This window comes from Phascolarctos cinereus, unplaced genomic scaffold (genome assembly GCF_003287225.1).
Source record: "Phascolarctos cinereus isolate Bilbo 61053 unplaced genomic scaffold, phaCin_HiC Scaffold_3;HRSCAF=262, whole genome shotgun sequence".
NCBI lineage: Eukaryota > Metazoa > Chordata > Mammalia > Diprotodontia > Phascolarctidae > Phascolarctos > Phascolarctos cinereus.
Window position 1 is genome coordinate 32107648 of NW_027555736.1, and position 23744 is coordinate 32131391.

General features: G+C 47.4%; 2 protein-coding genes across 5 annotated transcripts in view; one reads left to right on the top strand and one right to left on the bottom strand.

Moving 5' to 3' along the window:
• The window catches only part of EIF4EBP2 (eukaryotic translation initiation factor 4E binding protein 2), a 64199-nt gene that overhangs the window by 18953 nt on the left and 21502 nt on the right, over positions 1–23744 (top strand). Inside the window, exon 3 of one of the 4 annotated variants that reach the window (XM_020975194.2) lies at positions 992–9387. The exons of the other annotated variants lie outside the window; for them this stretch is intronic. Coding sequence (XP_020830853.1) covers positions 992–1023 — 32 coding nt within the window. The 3' untranslated portion in view covers positions 1024–9387. Of the gene's footprint in view, positions 1–991; positions 9388–23744 lie in introns of those variants that run through there. 4 annotated transcript variants of the gene reach the window in all.
• On the bottom strand, positions 13313–19037 carry NODAL (nodal growth differentiation factor). Its single transcript, XM_020975195.2, has 3 exons — positions 18875–19037; positions 14421–15130; positions 13313–13465 (listed from the first exon to the last, which is right to left on the bottom strand). The coding sequence occupies exons 1-3, from the start codon at positions 19035–19037 to the stop codon at positions 13313–13315; spliced, it is 1026 nt and encodes a 341-aa protein (XP_020830854.1).

Below are 23744 nucleotides of genomic sequence, written 5' to 3' on the forward strand. Positions count from 1 at the left end.
ATTTGACAGGGATCTCTGGTAGGTGCCACCGTGCTAGACCGGCAGTGTGGGCAGGGCACAGGACAGATGGTGAATCTGTCATGTTATGTCAGATGATCTCAGTTTGGAGGGGGTCATCACCACATTGGCTGCCAGGAGAGGAGTTTTCCAGCCAAGCGACAGAGGAATCGTGTCCTCATTAGGGGAGACAAGACCCATGCTGATGAAATAGCAGCGTCAGAGAGCTGGCTCTCCAAGTCTTAGGGAAGGGAATGTGAGTTTTAGTTTTTCCAGATAGACTGATTTTAAATTCATTCTTTTTCTAGTTTAAAAATAAATAAACTCTGTCCCTGGGGTGGCAGAATTGGCTGTCCTTAAAGCTGGCGTCCCCTGACTTGAGCCAGCATTCTGTCTCAAGGTTCTAAATCAGTTGTTGATTGACAGAGTTAGAATTCTCAGCAGAGCCAGTGTTCAGAGCCTTTGGAGGAGCTTGTTGACATGATAGATGTCTCAGCACTCCCTGGGAGCCTGCCTCTTTTCCCAACCTGTGAACAAGGAAAGTTTTGGACTGGTACTCCTCACTGTGGGAGAAGTTGGCTTCTGGTCTGTTTTTTGAGATAAGATGTTATCTGACCCATCTTGTAGAGCAACCTCTTGATCAGAACTTCACCCAAAGCAAAGCAGAATGGTTTTGGGCTGGGGGCCAAGGGCGGTGGTAAAGATTTGAGGAGCCTAAGTCAGCTGGTTTTATAGCAAGATGCTGAGTCACGAAGGGCAGGTGAAAGCTGACAAGGATCATATTAGGGAAGACCAGAAAGCAGCATGTCTTATATTTCCTTCCCTTCTTCTTATTCAGCTCTTCCAGCCTTCATTTGTAGTTTGTTAGTTCTGAACAAAGATCTGATGCTTGATTTGAAGTAGATGTTTCATTGCCCTTGAGGGGACAGAGAAGCATCTGATTCCAGTGTGTACCTAGTAGAGAGTGTTTCATTTTCGGTTTGTTCTGAACCAGGGGATGATGCTCAGTTTGAGATGGACATCTGATCAGTCTCCAGATGACAGGAGAAGCAGCAGCTCCGATACCTGCGTGTACCTGAATTGACCAATAGGATTGAGAACTGAAAAGACAGAAGAGGCAGTAGCAGCATCCTCCATTGCAGTCCCTGCCTCATCCTGCAGGTGCCAAAGGATCAGAAGACTAGCTCCCGTTCGTTGACTTCTCTCCTCTGCTCCAGTTTCCCTTAGCCCAGTCTGACTGAATCAAGGCCCCTTGAATATTCCTGAACAGGCAAAAGCCTGCAGAGGAAGGGAGCTGAACCTTCACTCTCCTGGTCATCTTTCCGTCAAGGTGGAGAGCTCCCTTCCGTCCCAAGCTAGATGTCAGTTACCAGCTATTACAGAGCTGGGGAGGGAGATAGATGTAGGTCTGTTGGATTCAACATCATCCATTTTCCTTCCCCTTTGGCCTTCTGTCCCTTGTGTATTTCATTTATGAATAGTCAGAAGGCAGGTTGCTTGCATTTTGACTTTCAGAGCTGTCAAGGGTAGGAGGGGAAATGAGTTGCTAGTTACCTTGACCTTGGGTGCCCCTCAAGGCAGGAGCTCGCTCTCAAATGCTTCTCTGAAACCTGGGTTCTGACTTCCTGTCCTCTAATGCTCCATTGCCTAGCCCCCGTCCCTTCCCTCTACCTTCTTTCCTTTGGGGAGGTATGTCCTCTGTGCAGGACACACCCCCAACCCGCTATCCTTTCCCTTTACCTACCCGTTTGAACGAAACTTTTTTAAACTTTGTATTAGAGGGAGCCATTAGTACACAGCTACTGTGCCTCCTCTCTTATTCCTCTCCCTTGAAATTCCTGTTTGCAGAAACTAATTTCCCTTGTTTTTCTCAAATGTCTCAGTGACTCCATCAGCACCCAGAGCAGGTCTGCACCAAGGTAAAGGGTCAGCATTGGCATCTGCTTTGTGGATGGTTTACGTTGTTGCTCCTTCTTTGATTTTAGATTTAAACTTGAAAAATGACCTCTTCCCAGTTGGCTTGGGATGCATTTGGAGACCTAGTCTCAATAGTCAACTTCTGTCTCAGGTTGGCAAACAAGCTTTCCATCCTCTCTGTTGCCCTGGTTTCAGTCTCCTGTTCTACGAATGAGTGGGGAGTAGAGTTTGAGACTGATGTGAGAACTGACCCAGACTTTCTCCTGGCATAGTTCTGCCCTCTGTGGCTGACTAATGTAGAATTGGAGATAAACATGGGCTTAGTTTCACCCTTGCTGTCTTTCTCTCCCAGCCTTCCCACTGTACCCTGTTGTTTCCCTGTATTTTCTCGTTTCTCTGCCAGTCTGTTTTGCAGCCTGACGTCAGAGGTACCTTACTTGATCTGAGTCAGTATCTGATAACATCTGACACTCCTAGCTTAGGAGTGAACCTTTATTTTTAAGATGACTACAGACTTATTTTCTAGAAACGTTTTCAGTCAAATTCTGGACAGCAACTTTTTCATTAAACATTTTCCAGTGTCAGGAAGGTGAAACGTTTCTGTGGAAGAGGCTTGCTGTTCTCATGCCTCATTTAATACTTTTTTTTTCTTAATTGAATACTCTGGATACCTTCCATAAGAGCTTTATAGTGAAGGTTATTTGATAATTCTGTCCCTGATACAGGCCTATTGGCAGTTGGGACATAACCTGCTGGGAGGTCACCTTGGGCTAGGTAAACTTCCATCCAGAGTTCTTTTGAGAGAAGCATGTCCGGAATCCCAAGAGGTTACCATTGAAGGGGGTTAGATGTAGAGATTTCCCAGTCTCATTGTACTGACGAAGTGCCTCTGTGTAGCTTGGGGTTTCTATTATTGATTCTAGTTTGATACGGCCATGGCTCCTTGGCTCTTGAGAGAGCTGAGGCTCTGGGGAGTGACCTTGTTGGGTGATATGTGCGTTTCTGGGCTCACGAGGAGCCTTGAAGGGCAGAGCGCCTTGGGGAGATCAGTGTCCGCTTCGAACTCATGGTCTGCAGGGTTGGCCTGACCTTCTGGAATGTCTGCTGGCTGAGAGGAGCCTTCTCTGATATATTCATCAAGACTGGCTGGACTCAGGGAAGTTCCTTCCTCATTGCCTGTTGCTTGGAGGGTGAATTGGCTTTCAAGGGGTATGGGGGTAAGAGAATGAATATCTGTGGATGGTATAATTTGATAGAAGTCACTTCGGGGTCAAATGTCTTGGCACTTGAAGGCTTTAGTAATTGGAGTTCTAGTTTGGGACAGAGTATTCTGTCTCTAAGTAAGTCAGTGTTTTGCTGGGGCAGAGATGGACTTTTTTCTTGTTCTCCTGTCAGTCTTGGGGCTAACTGCAGTTTGAGTTACTTGAGGAATTCTTGCTTAGCCTTCACTACCTCCTCTTGTTGATTTTTACTAATTGCATTCTTCTGCTGATGGAACTCCGCAAAGATCTCTTCTTCTTTCTCTAGCCCAAGGCTTTTAACTTCTAACGTTTCTTGGCCTGCTTTCAGCCTCATGGGCTGATTCTCGAAGGGCTTGGTACCTCTCATCAAGGTTCACCCTTATAAGTGTGCTTCTGTGAGCAGAAGTAACACCTATTTGCAATAACTGACAATTGTTCCAACTGATTAACCCCCCATGAGATTCGAGTCTAGCATAGGGGGCATAAATCCTATGTTTTGAGATCTCCTTTACTGCACGTCTAAGACTATCAAGTCCACTTTGAAGACTCCTGCCTCAGGCCAAGGGGTGAAGCTCAGCTTCAGGCTTTGTATGGGCAGGACCTGACCCAGAACAGTTTTTACAATGAGTCATCCGGCAAAGCGTGCTTGGGCTGCTGACGTGGCAATGATTGAGTCTGACGCATCGTGCCTAGTCGGTTGATGGAGTCCTTGGTGTATGGTAACAAACTCGAGAAGAAAACTTTGCTGCGTTATTGTGAAGATAATTTGCGTAGTAGCAATTGAGACACTGGTTTGTGGGAACTCTGGTAGGCCTTGTTTGGAGTGAACCCGGATTTGGCATAAGACCTTTTCAATGCAGCCTCGTTCCCCTACTGCCAGTTTTGGGAGGAAGAGACTACAGAATGAAATGAAAGGACCAATTCTTCCTCCATTTAATTCCCCTTGTGGAACTGCTTGTTGTAGTAGGGGACTTAGATTACTTGCCTCAAGGAACTTACCCAGGCCAGCAGTGTCATCCCCACCGAGTTGATGAACTCCGTATCCATGCTGTGAGGGATACTGTGCCACTGGGCTGTCTTGGTACTTCTCCATATCGTCTTCAAAATAGTAATAAATTAATAGGGTCAGTAAACAGTGATCTAGATGGCCTTCTAGGTTGACTCCTGCTTCTGTCACATCGATGACCCTGCTAAATATAGTAACGTAAAAAATCAGTTTCCTTGCCCTAGCATATTTGGTCTGAGTGTTCAGTCCAGCCCCTCAGGTGAGTCATGCAACAGATCCATAATCGCAGGGCGGATTCCGATGTAGATTTCGATGCTTGTCTTAAGCCTTTTGATGAAACCTATTTGAATCTTACTCTTCCTCCCCAATACTTTTGAGGTATAGTTTTGTTCTTTTCCCCATGACTGTGTGTGCATGTTTAGGGTTTTGTAGTGGGTAATTCTGTATAACCAGACCGTTCTGTCTTGTGCTAAAGCCTTCTTCATCTTTCCCTCTTTCTTTTCTTCATTGGCTCTAAACAAACAGTTGGTTCCCCTTTGGATCTCTGATTACTACCTGTTGCTGTCCCTGCCCATCCTTCCACAGGACTTGGCTTGTGTGATTGAGTTGCTGGTGGCTCCTTAGCATCTGGGTGAAAGTCACCAGCCTGTGCAGCTTTCTAAAAAGCTGTTTGTTTTTGTTCTGAGCTGTGAAAAGACCCTGATGGTGAATATGTTTTCACATGAGGCAGAAGAATTTCTTAGGAACTTGATTCGGTTTCTACTACAAAATGTGAATAGTTAAAGGAACAGAGTGTTTCTCAGGAATAAGCTACATCTTTAGTGTTTAGGGAATGTTTGCGTGTAAAAATTTGGGGATGAGAAAAGTAGCCATACCAAAAAAAAAAATTCTATCCCTGAGTTATTTCTAATTAAACTCTTACGAAGTGTGGCTTTCCATGTTCTTAAAAAACTTTAAATTGCATGCATAGCAGGCCCTGCTGGGATCGCTGGTGCAAGAGAGAGCTTGGTCCAATTCAGAAATTGGCATAAAGTGGTCTACTACCAGGCAGTGAATCTCTTGATGGGTTTGAGCTTCGTTGTTAACATGGGAAAATGTGATAACTTCATTGAACAAAAAATATGGATTAGAAACTCAATTTTGAAACAATGAGTCATTGTAGTAATTTGTTTTCTCTTGAGGGGAAGATTGCAGCCAAATCCCCTTCCCTCTTTTAAACCCTCTCACCCTCACCTCTGAGACGGAAAGTCTCCCCAAAGCCATGTAAAGTTGTAAGAAGTGCTCTTCTGATGCTGATCCCAAGAGGTTTTCTGATCTCCCTGTCATTAACTGTTTTTAATTAAACAAAGCCAGGACACCAACTTGAATACCTAACTGCAGCCAAGAAGATCAGTATTCTGAGAGAGAGAGAGAGAGAGAGAGAGAGAGAGAGAGAGAGAGAGAGAGAGTGAGAGTGAGTGTGTATGTCTGTGTGTTTGTGTCTGTGTGTCTGTGTGTGTCTGTGTTGGGAGGGGAGGGGTGTTGGGATGCTATGGGCTGATTCTCTTCCTGGACGTTCCTTGAGTGTGTGTTCTTAAGGCAGTGTTTAAGAAACATGCAGGGAGAGGGCCCTTTTGGTCTAGATGACCCTTAATTTGCATTTTCCTTTCTGTGCCTCTGAGACAACCCATCTTTCTTGCTGTGGTCTTCTCCTTGCCAGTTCTGGCAGCAACATCTTCAGGGTCAAGAATCAAATTCCTTCCAGATCTGCTTCACTGGATCCAGAATGTAATTTTAATGTTCTCATTCATTGAGTAGATGATCCAGATGCTGAAGACTACTGGGATTTAGTGAAATGGCCCTTCCAGGGATCTGTTGCCGAACACCTTGGTTTTTTTTTTTTCATCCCATAAAGAATGAAATTAAGATTTAAATCAATGAGCTTACTTATTTATGATTTATTGCTGCTGAACGTGATTGACTCTTCCAAAAGCCAAACCAGGAGGGAAGAGAGTTCTGAAGTCTTGGAACTGAGTCTCTTCCCCATGGACTGACTGGTGTTGAACATGTTGAATGAATGCGTGGGTGAGTAAGAGGGGGCCACCCCTCTAAGTAGGAGGCAGGTCTGTATTTCTACCTGACCCTCAGCGATCCCAGACCTTTTTGGCCCAATCCTAGTCATAGAGGCTAACGTTTTTCTCCTCATTATCCCAAATGCCAGGTTTTCATTTCTGATGACTAGATTAAAGTCTTCTCTTGACCTTTAGAAAGTCGCTTCACTTCTCTTGGCCTCAGTTTCCTTGTCTGTGAAAGAAGGAGCTAGACCAGATGTCTCTAACGTCCGGTTCGGTTCTGGATCTCTGACCATGACTCAGGAGTGCCAGGTCAAGGGACGAGGAGCTGCAGTAGGACTAATTGGATTGAGGGAGCAGTGCAGGGTCAAACCAGAATCATGAAGCAGTGACCCCAGTGGGGAGACGTGATGTGATTAACAGAGGTCAGGATCTGAGCACGAGCAGACATGGCAAACAAGAAGCCAGGTCAGAAACATAGAAGATCGTTTGGTTTGCCAAGTCCAGGCAGGAATATCAGAAATTAGAATGAGCAGAGGTAGAGGAAGGACCCTGCTAGGATGTAGATTGAAACAGGGTAGCATTTGGGGCATAAAGCTCTATCAGCTGAGAAGAGAGGAGAGGCCCAAAGTACTTGGCTAGACCTGAAGACCGCTTCCACCTTACCCTGGTTTTTCAGTGAAGACACTGACATTGTTTTGATAGATGTGTGTTTTTAAAGTGAGACCAGCCTCTTTGCCTAGGTTGAACTCTCTAAAGTACTTGCTTTTCTCAGCAGACGTTTTCCCCCCCATAGGTGTTAGAGGTTCCTGCATTAAAAAATGCAGTCTTTTATATGTTTGAGTGTCAGCATTTATCTAATGACTGAAGAGCTTGAGCAGGTGTTCCATGATTTCTGATTATTCCTTTTCTTCACTTCTTCATCGTCAGTAATCTGGCATCTTCTGCCCTTTAATGGTGTCAAATCCATTGTGCCTAGCGGCCCCTTACTGTTGTATCGGCGCTTTGAAAGAGGGTCCTTTCGTTGGGCCTGGGCTTAAGTCCCCTCTGTGTCCCCAGCATTGCAGTTGTGCTGAATCAGCGTTTACTTTGGTGATTGAAGCCATGGCTGCTGCAGAGTCACCTGGTTTCTGTCATCCAGAGTCGTCGGTTGGCCATTCATCCAATCAGATATTTATTTATTGAATGTCTGCTTATTTCTGTGCAAAGAGTTCCACTCATTTTAAGTTCCCAGGTGCTTCAGGTATTGGTGTCTTTGTGACTATTTAGATGGGAATCCTTTCTCAAGTTCCACCTCTTTTCTTCCCTAGTTGGATACTCAACTGTTAGAGCGGTTGCTTTGGGGTTCCTTATTCTTAAACCCTTTGTTGGCATTTTGCCTTGTGCTCTTAACCACAGAAATGGTAGCGTAGGGCCGCACCTTGCAAGGAGAGAAGTCTGTCTCCTGTTGCCGGTATTGGCCAGCAGAGGGCAGTGTCTTACCCCCCAGTGCAGAGTTGGAATGAGAGCTTCCCCTACCTTTGGCAATCTTTCCACAGAGTAAAGCAGAGCCCTTCCCCTGCTCTCTTCTCCCTGGTTCAGAGCTTTCCCCACTTTGCACTTCTCTGGACCATAGGTCTGTGGACAGTTGGCGGGCTCTTTATTAATCTGCGTAACCCAATCACATTTATAGAGGAGGTAGAAGGGATTCATTTGAAATGAGGGCTTCATTCTTAGGAATCTGTTTGGATTCTGGACTTTGAGGGGCTTTGACCATCCCTATAACTTGTAGCTTTTCATTTTCCCTAAATGAAGATGGGCTTGGAGCCAAGAAAAGGCGGGCCCCAGTTCCCAGGGACCTAAGTCTTGTCACTGTTTTGCTCATGGTTTTTATTTCGAAATTGAAGTTTTTTTGACATTAGACTGGAGGCCAAGTCAAAATTGGATTTTTTTCCCCAAAAAACTATAAGGATTTGGTTGGTACATATTTATTTTCCCATTTATCCCTCTGGGGAATATGAACTGCTTCCTATGGGCTGGTCCTGGAAGTTGATCCCTTTTGTTAAAGCTCAGATACAGGAAAGGTCTTTGGTTCTCATGTTAATCTTGCTGCGCTTTCCTTTCCTTAAATGCTGCAGACCCGGCAGACTGCATCTTATGTCTGGGATGCCAGAATGGAAAACAGGTGGCTTTGGGGAATGTGACTGAGATGAAACAAGTTCCCTAAGGCGTTTAAACTCTTACTCTACTCCCTGTCTAATGATTGGAGCAGGTGGAGAGATGCTTGGAAGCTTGATAATCATCTGTCCAAATGGGGTTCTTGAAAGGGAAGTCTCCTCTTCAGTGTTAGAGAGTATTGGTTCTTGAAACTGAAGTTACTTAATATCCCAGGCTTGTAAGACTTCATGAATCAAGCAAGTGTGGCATGCCCATTCTAGCCCCCACATTCCTTCCCTACTCTTTAGTCCTGATCTTAAAAACAAAACAAACCCACCTGTGCCAAGGGTAATTTACTTGAAACTATGGGACAAGCCCCATTCTATATATAGGCTAGAGATCAGATTAGATGAGGAGGATGAATGGTCCATCTCACTTACTAACTTCCCCATGTCTGTGCTAGTATCACCGGGCATTGGTGGTCCAGTGCCTTTCTTTCACCTCAAGATGGAATCCATCTATTTTCTACCTTGGTGAAGCCGCCCTCTTCCTGAGGGAGGTGAGGTAGGCCTTGAAGGTGTCTTGAAGAACCCAAAGGACACTTGCATGTTGGGTGTCCATTTTAAGCTTCTTTTTAATAATCTTTTATAAAGAAAATGCTCATTCCCCTTGCCCAGTCCACGTTGATCCCTTGTTCTCTTAACCCTTTCTTTTCAGTGCCATTCTGAATGAAAAAGCTGTGGCTAGTCAGAAATTGTGCTGAGACCACCTCCCCTGCCCCTGGCCACCTCCTTACCCACTCTTCTTTCCCACTCCCTTCCTTTCCATTATCATTCTGGATGGAAATCAGAGGCTGCCAGCCAGGGCCTTTAGGCACTTCTGTATAATTCCATGGGTGTTTTGTGGGTTTTTTCTTTTGTTTTTGCTTTGGTTTTTATTTTAATTGTTTTTCAAAACCAACAGGTATTTGGAAACATAGGAAGACTCTCACCAATGGTTTCTGTTAGTTAGATCAATAAAGATCTTGACTAAAAACTTGGCTTTGGATTGTTTTTTTTTCCCCTTCACACTGTGTCAGTTGTTAGCATCTTGGGATCCTTTGTTAGAATGTGGAAGGTGTTTGGGGAAAGGCGACAACGTTCTTTGAGCATGACACTCAAGACGAACGCATCAGTGGAGCCCTTAAAGTGGGCGTGTGGCTCAAGAGAGGCAGGCCAGTATTGGAGAAAGAGCGCTAGCCTTTGGGGTCAGGAGCCCTGGATTCAAGAATCGCCCCAAAACTTAGTAGCTGTAAGCTCACAAATGAGCAGATCCCTTTGAGTGTTGTAAATTGTAAAATGGGGCTAGTACCACAGCAGCTGTTCTGCAGTATTGTTGTGAGGAACACCACCTTGTAAAATGTAAACTGCATCTCCTTTTTGAGAAGTCAGCGCTTCCTGACTTCAGGACTGACTCTAAACTTCCCTCTGCCCTTCACACAAGTGCATGCTTGGTGACAGCCTTCGTGTCTGGTAATAGGCATTGCCTGGTTGAGGGCTCCAAAATAACCGCTCCGGAACTTCCTTAAGCCCTGGGCTCACTGTTGCTGTACATAGTGACAGTAGTGTTGGGATTGAGGTCTTTGCCAGTGGGATTTTTCAGTTTTTCGGAGAAGGTAAGTCCAGTGATGCCATGGGCTTAGAGAATCCTTTTCCAGTAAAAAGGTCTGAAGCATAACCTTGATTTCTGAAAATTCTCAGTGGTGATCAGCACAGTTAGTTCAGGGACGTGGTAATGTAGTGGATGGAGCTGTGGTCAGACCTTTTTCTCCAACACTGGCTGTGCAGCTTGGCAAGCTGAGGGGTATTTTGATGCTTTGGACTAGGTTGTCTGGAGACCTGGATTTGAATCTGGCCCTCCCACAAGGCTATTTATTTTGCTTCTGAGAACCTCTGCCCCTCATCTGTAAACAAGGCTAATTCTGGCACTACCTACCTCATCGAGTTGGGCATCAAGTGTCCTTAGAATCACCGTGGAAAATATTATGAAACTTGCACCATAGCTGGAGAGCCAGAAAAGGGACCTTTGGCATCTTCTGTTGCCTCTCTTTTACAGAGGAAGAAACAGGCTTGAGGAGGTCACGTGAATTTGTCCCGAAACACACAGTAAAGGTGGGATTTGACCCCAAGTCTGCCGTGCTTCCCGGGCTGCCAGCCTGGGGGCTGAAGTGAACCCTTGCTTGACAGCTGAGACATTTGTATGGTACTTCAGCATATTACGTCCTCTCTTGTTACCTCGCTGCAGTTTACAAGCCTTAGAGTGCAGATCATACTCAAAGGAATGTTTGCTCAGCCAGTGGGAGCTGTCTAGGAGAGGAGTAGCATTACCTGTGGGCCTGGTGCAGAATGGGATTGTATCACTGCTTACCTTGGGTGCCCCTTCTCCTGTGTCCCTTTTTGGTCCCACTCGATTTCTCACCCTTCTCCCCATGCCCATGTGGTAGGCTTGCCAATAAGCACTCTTCGATATTGCTTGGCCCCACTGTGGCACTTGGAACCCAGGTTGCAGCTGATTGCCTCCAGGGCTTGCTAGTTACTAGTTACTAGAGAATGTCTTGACTTTGCTCTGTGACCAGTAGCCCTTTTTGCCTAGGATTTCGTTTTGAGCCTCTAGTTGCTCAGGTGAGACACAGGATGGCTCTTTGAGGCAGACTCTAACCCCGCCCATTACAGATCCTTTGAGAAGGAGCCTGGTGTAGGGGCTCGTAGAAGGGCAGCTTTGCTGGGAAGAGGAAGCTTGGTGTTTTCGGTGATTCTCTCCAGCCTGACATGGGCCAGTGTGCCTTGAGTCCTACCCCCAGCCGCCTGATCATCTCACCCGAGAGCAGGACATAGCCTGCCAGGCATTTTGTGTGGTGTGATCACCTTCAGCTGAGATCCTCAGCTTGCTGTGAAGGTATGTGTTATCATCAAGGCTCTGAGTTCCGTGGAAGAGTAGATCTGCTGTCAGCACTTCTCAGTGTGGCCCCAAGTAGAGTGGCCTTTAACTTCCTCTGTTCTAGCCACATAAGAGCTGCTAAGTTATCCTCTCTAGGACTGTGTACTTCTCTGGAGCCCTGTGAGTTGTGAAAGTTTTACAGTGGGATTACTTCTCAGCCCCGTATTTCATTTGAGTGTAAATGTGTAATTTGGTCTATTATTTGTGAGATAATCCAGATGACTGCAAGCTAAGCCAAAGCAGAGAGTAAGGCTGCCCTGTGAGCTGAGTGGTATCACAAGCAAAATCCTTTCTGGCCTTGGCTGCCATCTCCATCTAGCCCAGGTGGTGGCTGGCTGATTCGATCTGATGATGACTGGGGGTATTGAGTTCACAACTAGCCAGACAGATGCAAATCCAGTCTCCTGCTAGGCCCTAGTTAGCTAGGGCTGCTGCTCCTCTGGACCATTCCTTCTGGCACAAACACCTAATTAAGTAAGCTAGCCTTTTGAAGACCCCAGGGGGACGTCTAGGTTTATTCTGGAGATCCTAGAACCTCATGCAGAGGGTTTGTGGAAGCTTGGTCATCCCCCAGAAGGGCAGTTGCCCTTCCATGGGTGGATAAAAGACAGTGAGGAGGGGATCTAGTGTGGAAGGGTTGGGAGCCACTGCCATATGGTGCCTGCGTGAGAGAGTTCAGCTGTAGTGCCATGAAGTTTGGTCTAAACCGAGACCGATTGGGACCTGGTAGTGGGCCTAGGGGAGAGGTTCAGGCAGGACCCAGGGCTAGTTGGCTTTACAAACACACATCTATCTCTCCTGGCAAGTAGTGGAAAGGATAAAGGACCCACTTGATAAAATCACCCTGATGTAGTGGAAAGGGACATGGCCTTGGGAAGTCAGGAAATTTGGGGCAGTTTCCTGATTATACCACTTCCTGGCAATATTATCCTTCACCTCTGAGTCTCTGTTTCTTCATCTGTAAACTGGAGATAATGTTTGATCTACGTACATACCTCAAAGGATGTGAGGAAAGAGCAGTTCGTAAACCTTTAAGCACCATGGAAATGTAAGTTATCTTAAACTCACAAGGCAAGTTGCTGTGGCATCCCCAGCTCACTCTAGCTGGACAGCAGAGTCCTAACTCTACCATTTATTAGCAAATCATTCACCTCTCTAGGCCTGTCTCCTTCCACAGATGAAGAGAGGGGTTGTTTTCCTTGGTCCATGATGTCCCTTCCAGCCCTGGATTGTAAACATCACTGCTTTAGACCATAGCACTGGAAAGGGCCTTGGGAATAATTTCATCTAATCCTGTCATTTTACAGATGAGGAAACTGAGGCCTATAGGGAGAAGATGAGTGGTCCAAGTCTGTGGCTAATGAGTGGCAGAGCTAATTGAAGCGAGGTTGTCAGGCCCTCAGGCCAGGGTTGTTGGACTTTACCAGCTAAGAAACTTGGGAACCCAACTTAAAGGATACATGAAGAAATACCTCCGCTGTCACCTTTGAACAGATATGAATTGTGTTTCCCTAGTAGCCCCAGCACAGCGAAGATGAGGGTAGGACTCTGACTTCCCTCTTCCAAAGTCTTCTATTCCCAGACTTCCTAGAGAAGATTCTTATCCTTCCCTTTAAATGCCAAAGCCACATGGGAGAAGATCAATAGTTTTATTGACATACAGAGTTCATTAGCAGAGACCAGCTCCTGCTCACACACCTGCCTGCCCTAACGTCATTTCTGGGGTACCAGCCTCAGAGAGCAGAACAGACCCATTCTATGAAGAAGAAACAGGGCGAGCCCCACAGCCGGAGCTTAAACTCTCCATTCTCCAGAAATTGTCTCTCAAGCCAGATTCACATTGCCTCAACTCTGGTGGGCACTGAATCCTTTCTGTGTTACTCCCTCTCCCCTGGCTCTTTTGGCAATTCAGCCGAACCCTGCCAACAGCAGAGAGTGAGGGTTTGAATTGAGTTGACCTTTAAATCTAATGTTTCTTCTTGGTCTGTTCAGAGGCACCCACACTCCTCCACTATCATATCCTTGTGATGATCCAGGAGGACGTTGCCATTCTCCAGATACAACATGCTGAGGGCCTTGGTCTTCACAGGAGCACAGCATGTAGAGGGTACTTGGTGAGGCTGGTAGAACTTCAGTAAACTCTGTAGAGGGAGAGAAGGAGGGCAGGGCAGGGCAGAATTGGATTGTTCTCACTCCATGTAAGACACAGTGGGGAGGAGGTACAACTGATCACTGCGTTAGGCCAAACAGAACCAAAGTGGGGGGTTTCTAAGTACAGAAATAGGTAAAGGTAGGAGCATTTTTAATTAAAGTAGCTACGAGTTCACCTCTTCTTAGAGCAGGAAGGGGCCAACAGTCTAGATTTCAACAATATGTTGGCCCATTTGGGTTGGCACCGAATGCTGACTATAGCAGGACCTAGTAAGTTTTCAAAGCCCGTGGACTTTGGGTTTCAGTGTTTTAGAAATAACTTAAATTTTATTTGTAGGTTCAGTGTATGTCAGAACTGGAAGGGACTTGTTTATCTCAAACAATTTCAGATGTGCTTGGAACCAGGGCTAGGTGCTTGGGCTGGCCTTTTGACTGAGTCCAAGTTTTACAGAATAAATCCTTTTAGTAAGTATCTGGTAGATACTTCTTAGCTGTGTGACCCTGGGCAAGTCATTCAACCCTTTCTAACTCCGTTCCTCATGTGTAAAATGAGCTGGAGAGGGAAATGGCAAACCATTCCGGTATCTTTACGAAGAAAACCCCGAAAGGACTTGCAAAGAGTCGGACATGATTGAAAATGGCTAAAAACAAGCAAAACCATATTCATCCTTTTTCTTCTGTCCATCTTTCCTAGCATTCCTTTGCCTCTTTTTTCTGTTCTCTCTCCACCATAATTTAGATATATAGAGGGTTAGTGGCCATTGATCAGCTCTATTAACTATTCAGAACAACCCCCAATTTAAGAAGGAAGAGGAATTAATGTGGTCTCAAACGGTGGCCTCCCAGCCAGATCCCCACCGGGGCTTTTTTACCCCTCTCACCTTGCTCGGCCGCAGGAACGCACACACCAGCGAGCACATGCGCATACACACTCTGGGGCCATACCTGAATGTAGGCGTGGTTGGTCGGCTGAAACCTCTCCTCCATGGGGTTGGGACACTCTCCCTCACAGCGATAGGCTTCGTATTGCTTGGGGTAGATGATCCAGGAGCCCCAGCCTATCTGGTTAAAGTCCACTTGAAACCTGACTTTCCTGCACTGTCGGTTTTCAAGCCCGTTCCTGCGTCGAGGGTTCCTCTTGATTTTCTCCTGTGAGATCCTGCCCTCTCTGGCCCTCCATGAGCTCTCCGCCTCCCACAGCAGCGTGGAGCTCCCATGGCGCCTCTGTTCCTTGGAGTGGAGCATCAGCTGCACGTCAGAGACGGGAGATTCCGGGGGCCGGCGCTTGCACTCTTTGCTGGGTCCGTCTGTCTCTTTCACGGTTGAGACCAGCATCTCCTCTGGGCTGCTCAGGGGCCTAAGCCCCTTGGTGAGGGCCTCCGTCACCTCCAGGACCATGCCGTCGGAGGAGAAGGTGACCTGGGAGGCAGTGACTATGAACAGAGCCAGCCGACGGCGCTCTAGACAGGCGTCGGTGTCGCCCTCGTCTTCGTGCCTTGGCTGGTGGAAGATCTCGACCAGGATCGGTGCTTCCACTGGAGGCTCTGCTGGGGGGGAGAGTTGGAGCCGGAGCTCAGCACCTTCCAGCTCCTCCTCTTGGTTCATGAAGGAGAAATCAAAGGCGAAGGTCCAGTGCTGTCCCACCATGGCCACATCTAGGCAGAAAAGCCAATCGACAAGGGAATGGAGTGAGTGAGAGGTTTGGCTTGAGGAGCAAGACTGACCAGCCAGTCCACAGCCAGTGCACTCTTCCTTCCCAAACCCCCTTGTTCACTTCGGACAGTGTCCCAGTGTGTGCCCAGAGGTGGTGGTATGTGGTGGGGGGGTTGGGGGTCCGACTCCCCCTCACTGGGGGAGAAAACTCTGGTTTCGAATCTTGATTCTGCTACTGAATGTGTCATTTTAGGCAAATCATAGGCCCTTTCTGCCTCAGTTTCTTCCCTTTTAAAATAGAGATGATAGTGCTTGTTCTACCTACATAGGTTCTTAGATTCAGAGCTGTAATCAGCCGTTTAACCCAATACCTTCATTTTACAAGTGGGTGCATTTGTACCTGGAAGATGAAAGAATTCACCTAATCACGTAGGTCATCTGTACCTGTGGCACCATATGTACCATAGGTAATAAGTGACTGGGACAGCATTTGAACTCAGGTCCTTTGACTCTCTGTACTGTGCTGCCTCTCAACCTTTTGAGGACATAGATTTGCAAGGCTTAAAATGCTAGAGAAATCTGAGTCGTTTTAGAGCCCTGAATTAGCTGTGAGATAGGAGACACGGCCTCCAATCCTGCCCCAGACTTTCATAGCTGTGTGGCCCTGGACAAGTGATAGCCTCTCTCTGATTCCTGTTCCTTATCTGTAAAATGGGGCCCATGATAGCGATAGCCCCTTGAGCATAGCTCCAAATTGCTCTCCACAATGGTTGGATCAGTTCACAACTCTACCAACAATGCAATAGTGACATTTACCACCTAGGATTGTTGGGAGGCTCAGATGGGCCCTTTGTAAGCCAAGCATTATGTACCCGTAGTAACCATTATGCAGATTATATTCATAGGGTGTTAGAGCTGGAAGGGGTCCTCTGATGGTCATCTGCTCTAATCCTTTTTGTTTTTAAAACTGGGAAAGTTGTTATAGCTAGGATTTCATACTTCGGAAGACTTTGCATCCGGGTCACTGGCATTGCCCCTAGGTTGGGCTCAGGATGGAGAGGCATGTCGGAATTGGGTCCCATTGCCTTCTATTAACATCGTCTACTGCTTGGGGTCCTCTTTCCCCTCTGCAGAAGAAACACAGGCAGCCCCGCCCCAGACCGGAGAGTGTGAGGCAACTGCTCAGGGTCTGAGATAAATTGGTTGGGGAAATTGAGCTTTGAATTCCCTTCCTAACATTCTGCCCATGGATGGCTGCTGCTCCTCGCCATCCTGTCACCACCCCAACTTGTGAGTCCTTTCACATAATCACTATTCCCTCCTTATTAGCACCTTCAGGTGCTAATGGTTTTAGTGCCCGGGGAGCTTCTCTGAAGTGGTGACAGAAATTATTAGTTAAATTAGTCACCTTAGATAGTCACAATCTTATAGCTCTAAGAGGCCATTAAAAGAGAGAATATCACTGTTGGAAGAGACCTTAGCTTGGGGAAGAAACACGGACTGTCAGCTGGGAGTGACCTTAGAATACTGTTTCTTTTTCTTCCTTCCTTTCTTTCTCTTTCTTTTTCTTTCTTTCTTTCTTTCTTTCTTTCTTTCTTTCTTTCTTTCTTTCTTTCTTTCTCTCTGTCTCTGTCTCTCTGTCTCTCTGTCTCTCTCTCTCTCTCTCTCTCTCTCTCTCTCTCTCTCTCTCTCTCTCTCCCCCTCTCTCCTTTCTCTCTCTACTGTCTGTCTGTCTGTCTGTCTCTCTCTCTCTCTCTCTCGTTCAGTGATATTGATGCCTTTTGTTTTTACATCATTTATTTCCAAATATCCCCACCACTACCGCTACCCAATAAGCCTTTCTTTGTAACAGAGGGAAAGTATGAAGCAAAACTGACCATCCATCTATGACAGCAGTGCAGTAATCCACACCAGTCCTCTCCAAAGGAAGGAAGCAAATTTGCAAAGGAGAGAGCTGAGGCAGGCCGAGAGAAGGGCATGGAAGGGACTTCTGCTTAACCCCTCACCCACTGCCATGTGGCTGAGCTGGCACTTAACGTTTGTTCACTGACTAGGAGCCAATGCTAATTCAGAGTTGGCTCTAGAAGTAGATATAGAGTCACAGATCTGCACTGGAGCTGGAAGGGACCACTTGTCCAAACTCCACGTTTTACAAATGAGGAAACTGAGGACCAGGATGATAAGCATCACACTCAAGTTCTCTGCTTCCCAAGCTGAGGGGCTTTCTGGCTGTGTGCATGTGTGTGTGTGTGAAGACACACACATATACGCACATATACATATATATGGGGTGTGTGTGTGTACGTTTAGAAATGCCGTTCAATCCAACTCTTTAGTTTTGCAGTTTGAGGCCCAGAGGGGCTGAATGTCTTGCCCCAAGGTCAAACAGCGAGTTAGAAAAGGGCTCCCACCCTCCCTTCCCTCTTCTCCCAGTTCCTGAGGGTCTATGGAGAAGGGCTGGCCAAGGAGGAATGCTGAGGTTCCGTGGCTACGGATGGGGCAGTCGGCTTCGTGGGTTGGGTCAGGACTAGCTCAGAGCTGACCAGAGGCTTCCCAAAGGGAAAGCCAGTCTGTTCCCTTGTATTTGTTGGCGAATACAAAAGACCTTTGGGGACGGTAGCTGGAGTTCCTTGACCCAGGGAGCAGAATGACTGGGGAGAGGAAAAGGGTTTTTCTCACCTTCTCCCCCTCCCCCTTTCCAGGCCTCGCTTACAAAGAGCCAGGCAGGGGCTAGTGACAGGAGGTCGAGGTCTCTTTCAGATTAGGGGATGTGGATTGGGGAGGAAGTCCCCGGGGAGGGGGGGAGAGTGGGGATGAAGGACCCTTGGACTAGGAATGGGCAGCGCCCCGCCCCCAGCGGCGGCAGGATGTGGATTGGGATCTTAGGGCTGAGAAAACTTCACAAGACCCTGGGCTGGGGATGGGGCTTGACTCCTTGATCCCTGCCTGTTACCCTCACTTTAGTCTGGGTGCCTGTCAGTGGAGAGGGGGTGACCGTCACAGGAACAGACGTGGCAGGAAGCAACCTAGGTGTGTCCTCTTCTGTAAGGACCTGACCCCTGATCCCATAGCTTGCCATACTGCATCCCAAACCTTGGACACCCCAAACTTTGGACACCCACCAGCCCCTGGTGATGCTCAGATATTCCCAATTAGGGGACTTCCCAAAATCATGCAACACCCCCTGGGAACTTTGACCACAAATCTTAGGATAGCCCCAACCGCAGGGCACCTCTGACACTGAGATACCAACCTCACCCCACTGTGGAATACCCTTGATGAAGGGTCACCCTCAAAGCCTGAGATACTCCTGACTCCAGGACCTCACAGAAACCCAGCCATCCCTAACAAAACATTCCCAGATCCCTGAGCTCCCTTAATGCTGGGGCATTCTAAACCCTGGGATATCCTTGACACTGAGATACCCTCAAATTCCAGGACACCCCCACTTGTGGAACATCCCTGAAACAGACACCTCCAAATGCCCAGGCTCCTCGAGACACCTCCCCCCCATGCCACCTGACACCTATGGCTTCCATCAGATCCTAGGACCCTACACTCCTTACATAGGCACCCCTGTTTCCAGAGATGCCAAGGATGCTGAAACCCATGTAATACCAGAGTCCCGAAAAACCCTGGGAGATCGCAATCCCGCTAATACTGAAACAACCCTCACAGGACCCAGCCCTCACCAAGGTTAGTCAGCCCCACCCAGGTACCCCACCCAGGTTGATACCCGTCCTTACCCTGGGTCTGCAGGCTTCGGACGATGTGGGCACGGGGCTGGTGACCGTGGTAGAGCTTCAGCATGTAAGCCAGGGGAGAAGGTGATGAGGGCAGGGGCAAGGGTACTGCCGAAACCGTTGCCCCCCAGGCCACCAGCAGGAGAGTAAGCTGAAGCTCTGCCATCCTCCGGAGCTAGGTCAGCCCTCGATCAGACCACGGACAGGTCCTGTCTCCGCCCTTATATCTTCTCCTTTCCCGCCCTTTCTCTCCTTCCTATGATCCCTCCCCTTTGTGGCAGGGCTAAGGTCACCAGGGCATGAGGGAAGGAGCCAAGGGAGGAGATCCGCAGGGTGGGAAGGGATGGGGAGGGGAGGAGAGAAGAGTAAAAGGGAAGACCCAGAATTGTAGGTTTTATTAAAGAGGATACCTCTCATTCTCTGCAAGATAAATGGGCACCCAGGCGGAGCCCAAGATCTCTTCTTTTTCTTCTTCTTCCTCCTCCTATCTTTCTACCACCATCATAATCGATAGCATTTATGTAGTTTGTGAAGTGTTTTATATGTGTTACACCGTATTATCCTTAAGAAACCCTGGGAAGCAGGGACTTAATACTCATTTCACACATGCCAAAACCTAAGGCTTATAGTGGCTTCTCTGGACCTTAGTTTCCTCTTCTTAAACTATATCAAATAACCTTTCCTGCATCATAGACCCCTTTGGCAGTCTGGTGAAGCCTGGTTCTGCTGTGGTTTGTTGCCTATGTTCATAATTGAAGGAAACGCCCCATTTCAGTGAGGTTACTGAAAATAAAGATGTAATTTTTTTCCTCTTGAAATCTCTCTATGGACCCTTTGGAGGTCTGAGGACATCAGGTTAAGACCCCTGGGACTGACTTGCAAATTTCCTTCTATAATCATTGGATTTTTCCATCACTTTTCCCAAGGTTTATTAGAGTGCCTTCAAACAACTGTGTGAGGTGTAAAGTACCAAGCATTGTCCCTATTGACAGAGGAAAGGTGAGACCAAGTAGAGAGTCTTAGACCTAGTGTAGCTGGGAAGTAGGCCAGCTTGGGGAGGGGGCTGGCTTCAGAAATCAGAATCTCAGCGAGAATCTGGTGTCCACACTCCTCACGAGATGCTTTTGTGCTCTCAGACCAACTCTCCTAGCTTCCTAGAATTTGTGGCGGGTGGGTCCCTGGGGGTCATCTATATCCATTCTTTATGATCCAAACTTCTCAGCTCCGTCCACTGTGCTCCAGCCTCTGTATGTCCAGACTCTCACATCCAGACCTCTCTTTCCATTTCTCCCCCACATCTTCCTGTGCCTGATATTCCCAGACTTCTTAACTGCCCCCCCTTTTCTGACTTTTTTTTTCTTTCTTAAGAGACAGGCTGTTTCAGATTAGTTGATTTCAGAGCAAATTCCCCAGGGTTTCAGACATCCAGCCTGTGACTGAGGAATGGCTTCACCAAGGCAGACAAAGGGATGAGAAAATGTGTCTGTGAGTGGGTCCTGCCACCCCAGACACTTTCCAGACGTCCCTGTTAACTTTTGGCCACCTTTTGACAAGCCCCTAACCGTGAGTATCCTGGAAGTTGGGTGGGGTTGGGGTGGGGTCTCAGCAGTGCCTGAGGTGGGAGGAGTGAAGGGAGAAGGTGAGAAAGGAATAGACCGAGGTGGTAGGTGCACCATTGATGGTGTAAATGAAGTGTGACCTGATGGAAGACCAGGTAGGAATGTAAAGGAAGGGACATTTCCTTTCCTAGCTCACATAGAAAACCTTCCCATTGGCTTTTACAGCCCTTCATCCCCTGGCCCCCTCCTCCCTTTCCAGTCTTCTTATACCTTGCTCCCCCCCTCCATGTGCCCCATAATCCAGTGTCAAGATGGGAGCTTCTTCAGGGAAAAAGGCTGCAGTCTTTTGCCTTTCTTTGTATCCCCAGTCCTCAGTGCAGTGCCTGGAACGTAGTAGGTGCTTATATAGTTGTTGACTAACTTCTGGTATTAATCTCATTTTGTAATCACTCTTTGTACTTACGATCTGAATAAGCTAGGATGTTGAATTCCTTTTATTCTTTTGGCCTGAAATAAGAGTAGCGGGGGCAGCTAGGTGGGACAGTGGATACAGTGCTGAGCCTGGAGTCAGGAAGACTCATCTTCCTGAGTCCAAATCTCACCTCAGACACTTCCTAGCTCTGTGACCCTGGGCAAGTCACTTCACCCTGTTTGCCTCAGTTTCCTCATCTGTAGAATGAGCTGGAGAAGGAAATGGGAAACCACCCCAGGTACGTCTGCCAAGAAAATCCCAGACGGGGTCATGGGAGAGTCGGATACAACTGAAAAGCAGCTCGGCAGCAAGCATAGGAGTAGCAGACTCTAACAGTCAGGACCTGGATGAAGGAAGAAAGCACCATGAAGCACTTTGTGCCAAGCACTGGGGATAGAGAATTTAGATCTGTTTGTTAAAGGAACAGTCACCGTATTCATGGCACTTACCTTCTAATTGGGAAAGGTCACTTACAGGGGGTCATGACCAGAAAGGGAGGTGGGAAGGGGTGGAGCTGATGGCACACACTCTTTGAGAGCAAAAGGTGAGATCGGCCAGCTGGGTGACTGAAGGAGACGGGAAGACTGGAGCAAGGCCTCAGTCTAGGGCCAGCCACTAGGTGCTATAGGCCGAGGGCACTGGTTTGACCATACTCAGTCACAGATTAACTGAGGGGAGTCCTAGACCACAGCTCTACAGATGACTGTGCGGTGGGGTGGGGGAGTGGTATGGATTAGGGAAGGCCCTGTCAAATTGAGGCTCTGCATAACAAATAAACTTTCATTGAAAGGATGAGGGCTGTCCAGTGTGGGATGCTTGGCCTCTGGAGACAGTGGGTTTGAATCCTGCCAGGATCTTTAACTGTGACCTTGGGAAGGTATTCTCTTATCTGGGCTTTGCTTTATTTATAAAAGTAGAGTGAGACTTGAGTTCCAAGTCCCCTTTCGGCTGTCAGACCTGCAGCAGAAACTGGAAATTGTTTATTCTGCATTTAAACATAAAAAGCTGAGCATTTTCAAATAGAAAGTAGAATAGAAAAAAAAAGAGAGAAACAGAAAAAAAAAGAGAAAAAAATGAGACTGAATTTCCATCACATAACAGCTTACTTTTCCTTTCAATCATAGAACAAATTCAACATGTAACTTTCTTTTTTTTCCTTTTTTTTTCTTTTTTTTTTAGGCAACTGGGGTTAAGTGACTTGCCCAGGGTCACACAGCTAGTAAGTGTCAAGTGTTTGGTCTGAGGCCAGATTTGCACTCAGGCCCTCCTGACTTTAGGGCCAGTGCTCTATCCACTGCGCCACCTAGTAGCCCCAGCATGTAACTTTCGAGGCCTGTCCGGGTTTCCTTTTGGCCTCCTCTATGAGTATGGTTTTTTTTTTTTGGTTAGGCAGTGGGGTTAAGTGACTTGCCCAGAGTCACACAACTAGTGAATGTTACATGTCTGAGGTCGGATTTGAACTCAGGTCCTCTTGACTTCAGGGCTGGTGCTCTATCTACTGTACCACCTAGCTGCCCTTCTGTGAGTATGTTTTTAAATGCTTCATTGCCTTTCCCTTGCCTTCCTTCCCTTCCCATCCTATCCCATTGGATTACTCCTTGTCAGGGATGTTAGAAGGGGTTTCTCCTCCTCTACAGGCTGGGCTCCATGACTCTTGAGGTCTCTGACCACTTTGAAATTCGGTAATTCTTCTCTTGATTCAGTCATGACCCAGAGGATGGGACTTTGGCTAATGACTTAACTTCTCTGGGTCTCAGTTTGCTCATCTGTAAAATAGGTATGGCTAGATTCTCCTTGTTCTGCCCACTGGGGCCAAGCAGAGGAGGTGGGACAGCCCTTTACCTCCTGAAGATGGCTATCACGTCTTTTGCTCTGTCCCCCAGGCCTGGAATGGCTTTTCTCTTCACCTTCGCCTGTGGCTTAGTACAGACACACCTCCTGCAGGAGGCCTCTGCCGGTCATCCTGACCGGTCTTGCTGTCCCTCTGAGATTGCCTTTCATTTACACCGTTTAGTGTGTTAAACGTGTGTGGCTCCCGCCCTGAGCTCTGGGAGGACCGAGACTGCTTTTGTCTTTTTTCTGTATCCCCAGCTCTTAGTACCGCCCCATCCCAGTATGCAGCAGCTGCTTAATAAGTGCCTGTTGGCTGACTGACTTCTGTAGGCCAGACATCTCCGTTTTCTTCTTCCGGTCCTCGGATGGCGTGATCCCAGGACTGTTCACTGTCTCGGTCTCTTGAGCACATCACTTCACCTGTCTGGGGCTCAGTTTCTTCCTCTGTAAAGTGGAGTGAGATTACATGGCCTCTGAGGCCCCTTCCAACTACAGAGCTGTGTTCCTAAGGCCTCCCCTCTTCCCCCCACACTTGGGCCAGTTCCAGCTGGTCATTGCCCTTGCTAACATGTGGTGTCTGGCATGGAACGAGACACTCTGAATGGGGTCTGGTGGGGAGCTGGGGCAGCAAAGGAACATCTGTTCCTTCTTTTCTAGACTCCTTTCCCCACCTCAGACCTTAAGTAACCCTTGTGACCTCGTACTGAGCCCAGCATTTGAGGGCAAGGGCTCAGTCAGAAGCGAAAGGGCAACGCCAGCTTTGGACAGATTTCGGCTCCATTTCCAGAGGAGGATAATTGTTTTTAATCAGCTGAGAAAAATATCATGGTGGATTGAGAGTTCACTCCACTATCAGCTGCCTCTGACTTGTCTGTGTTCTCTCTATGTTCACTTTCACTCTGTGCCTTGTGGACGCACAATCACTTTTATCTCACTGACTAATGGACAGAGTGTTTGACAGCCTGTCAGATTAACCAGCTAACCAATGGGCTGACTGACTGACGGAATG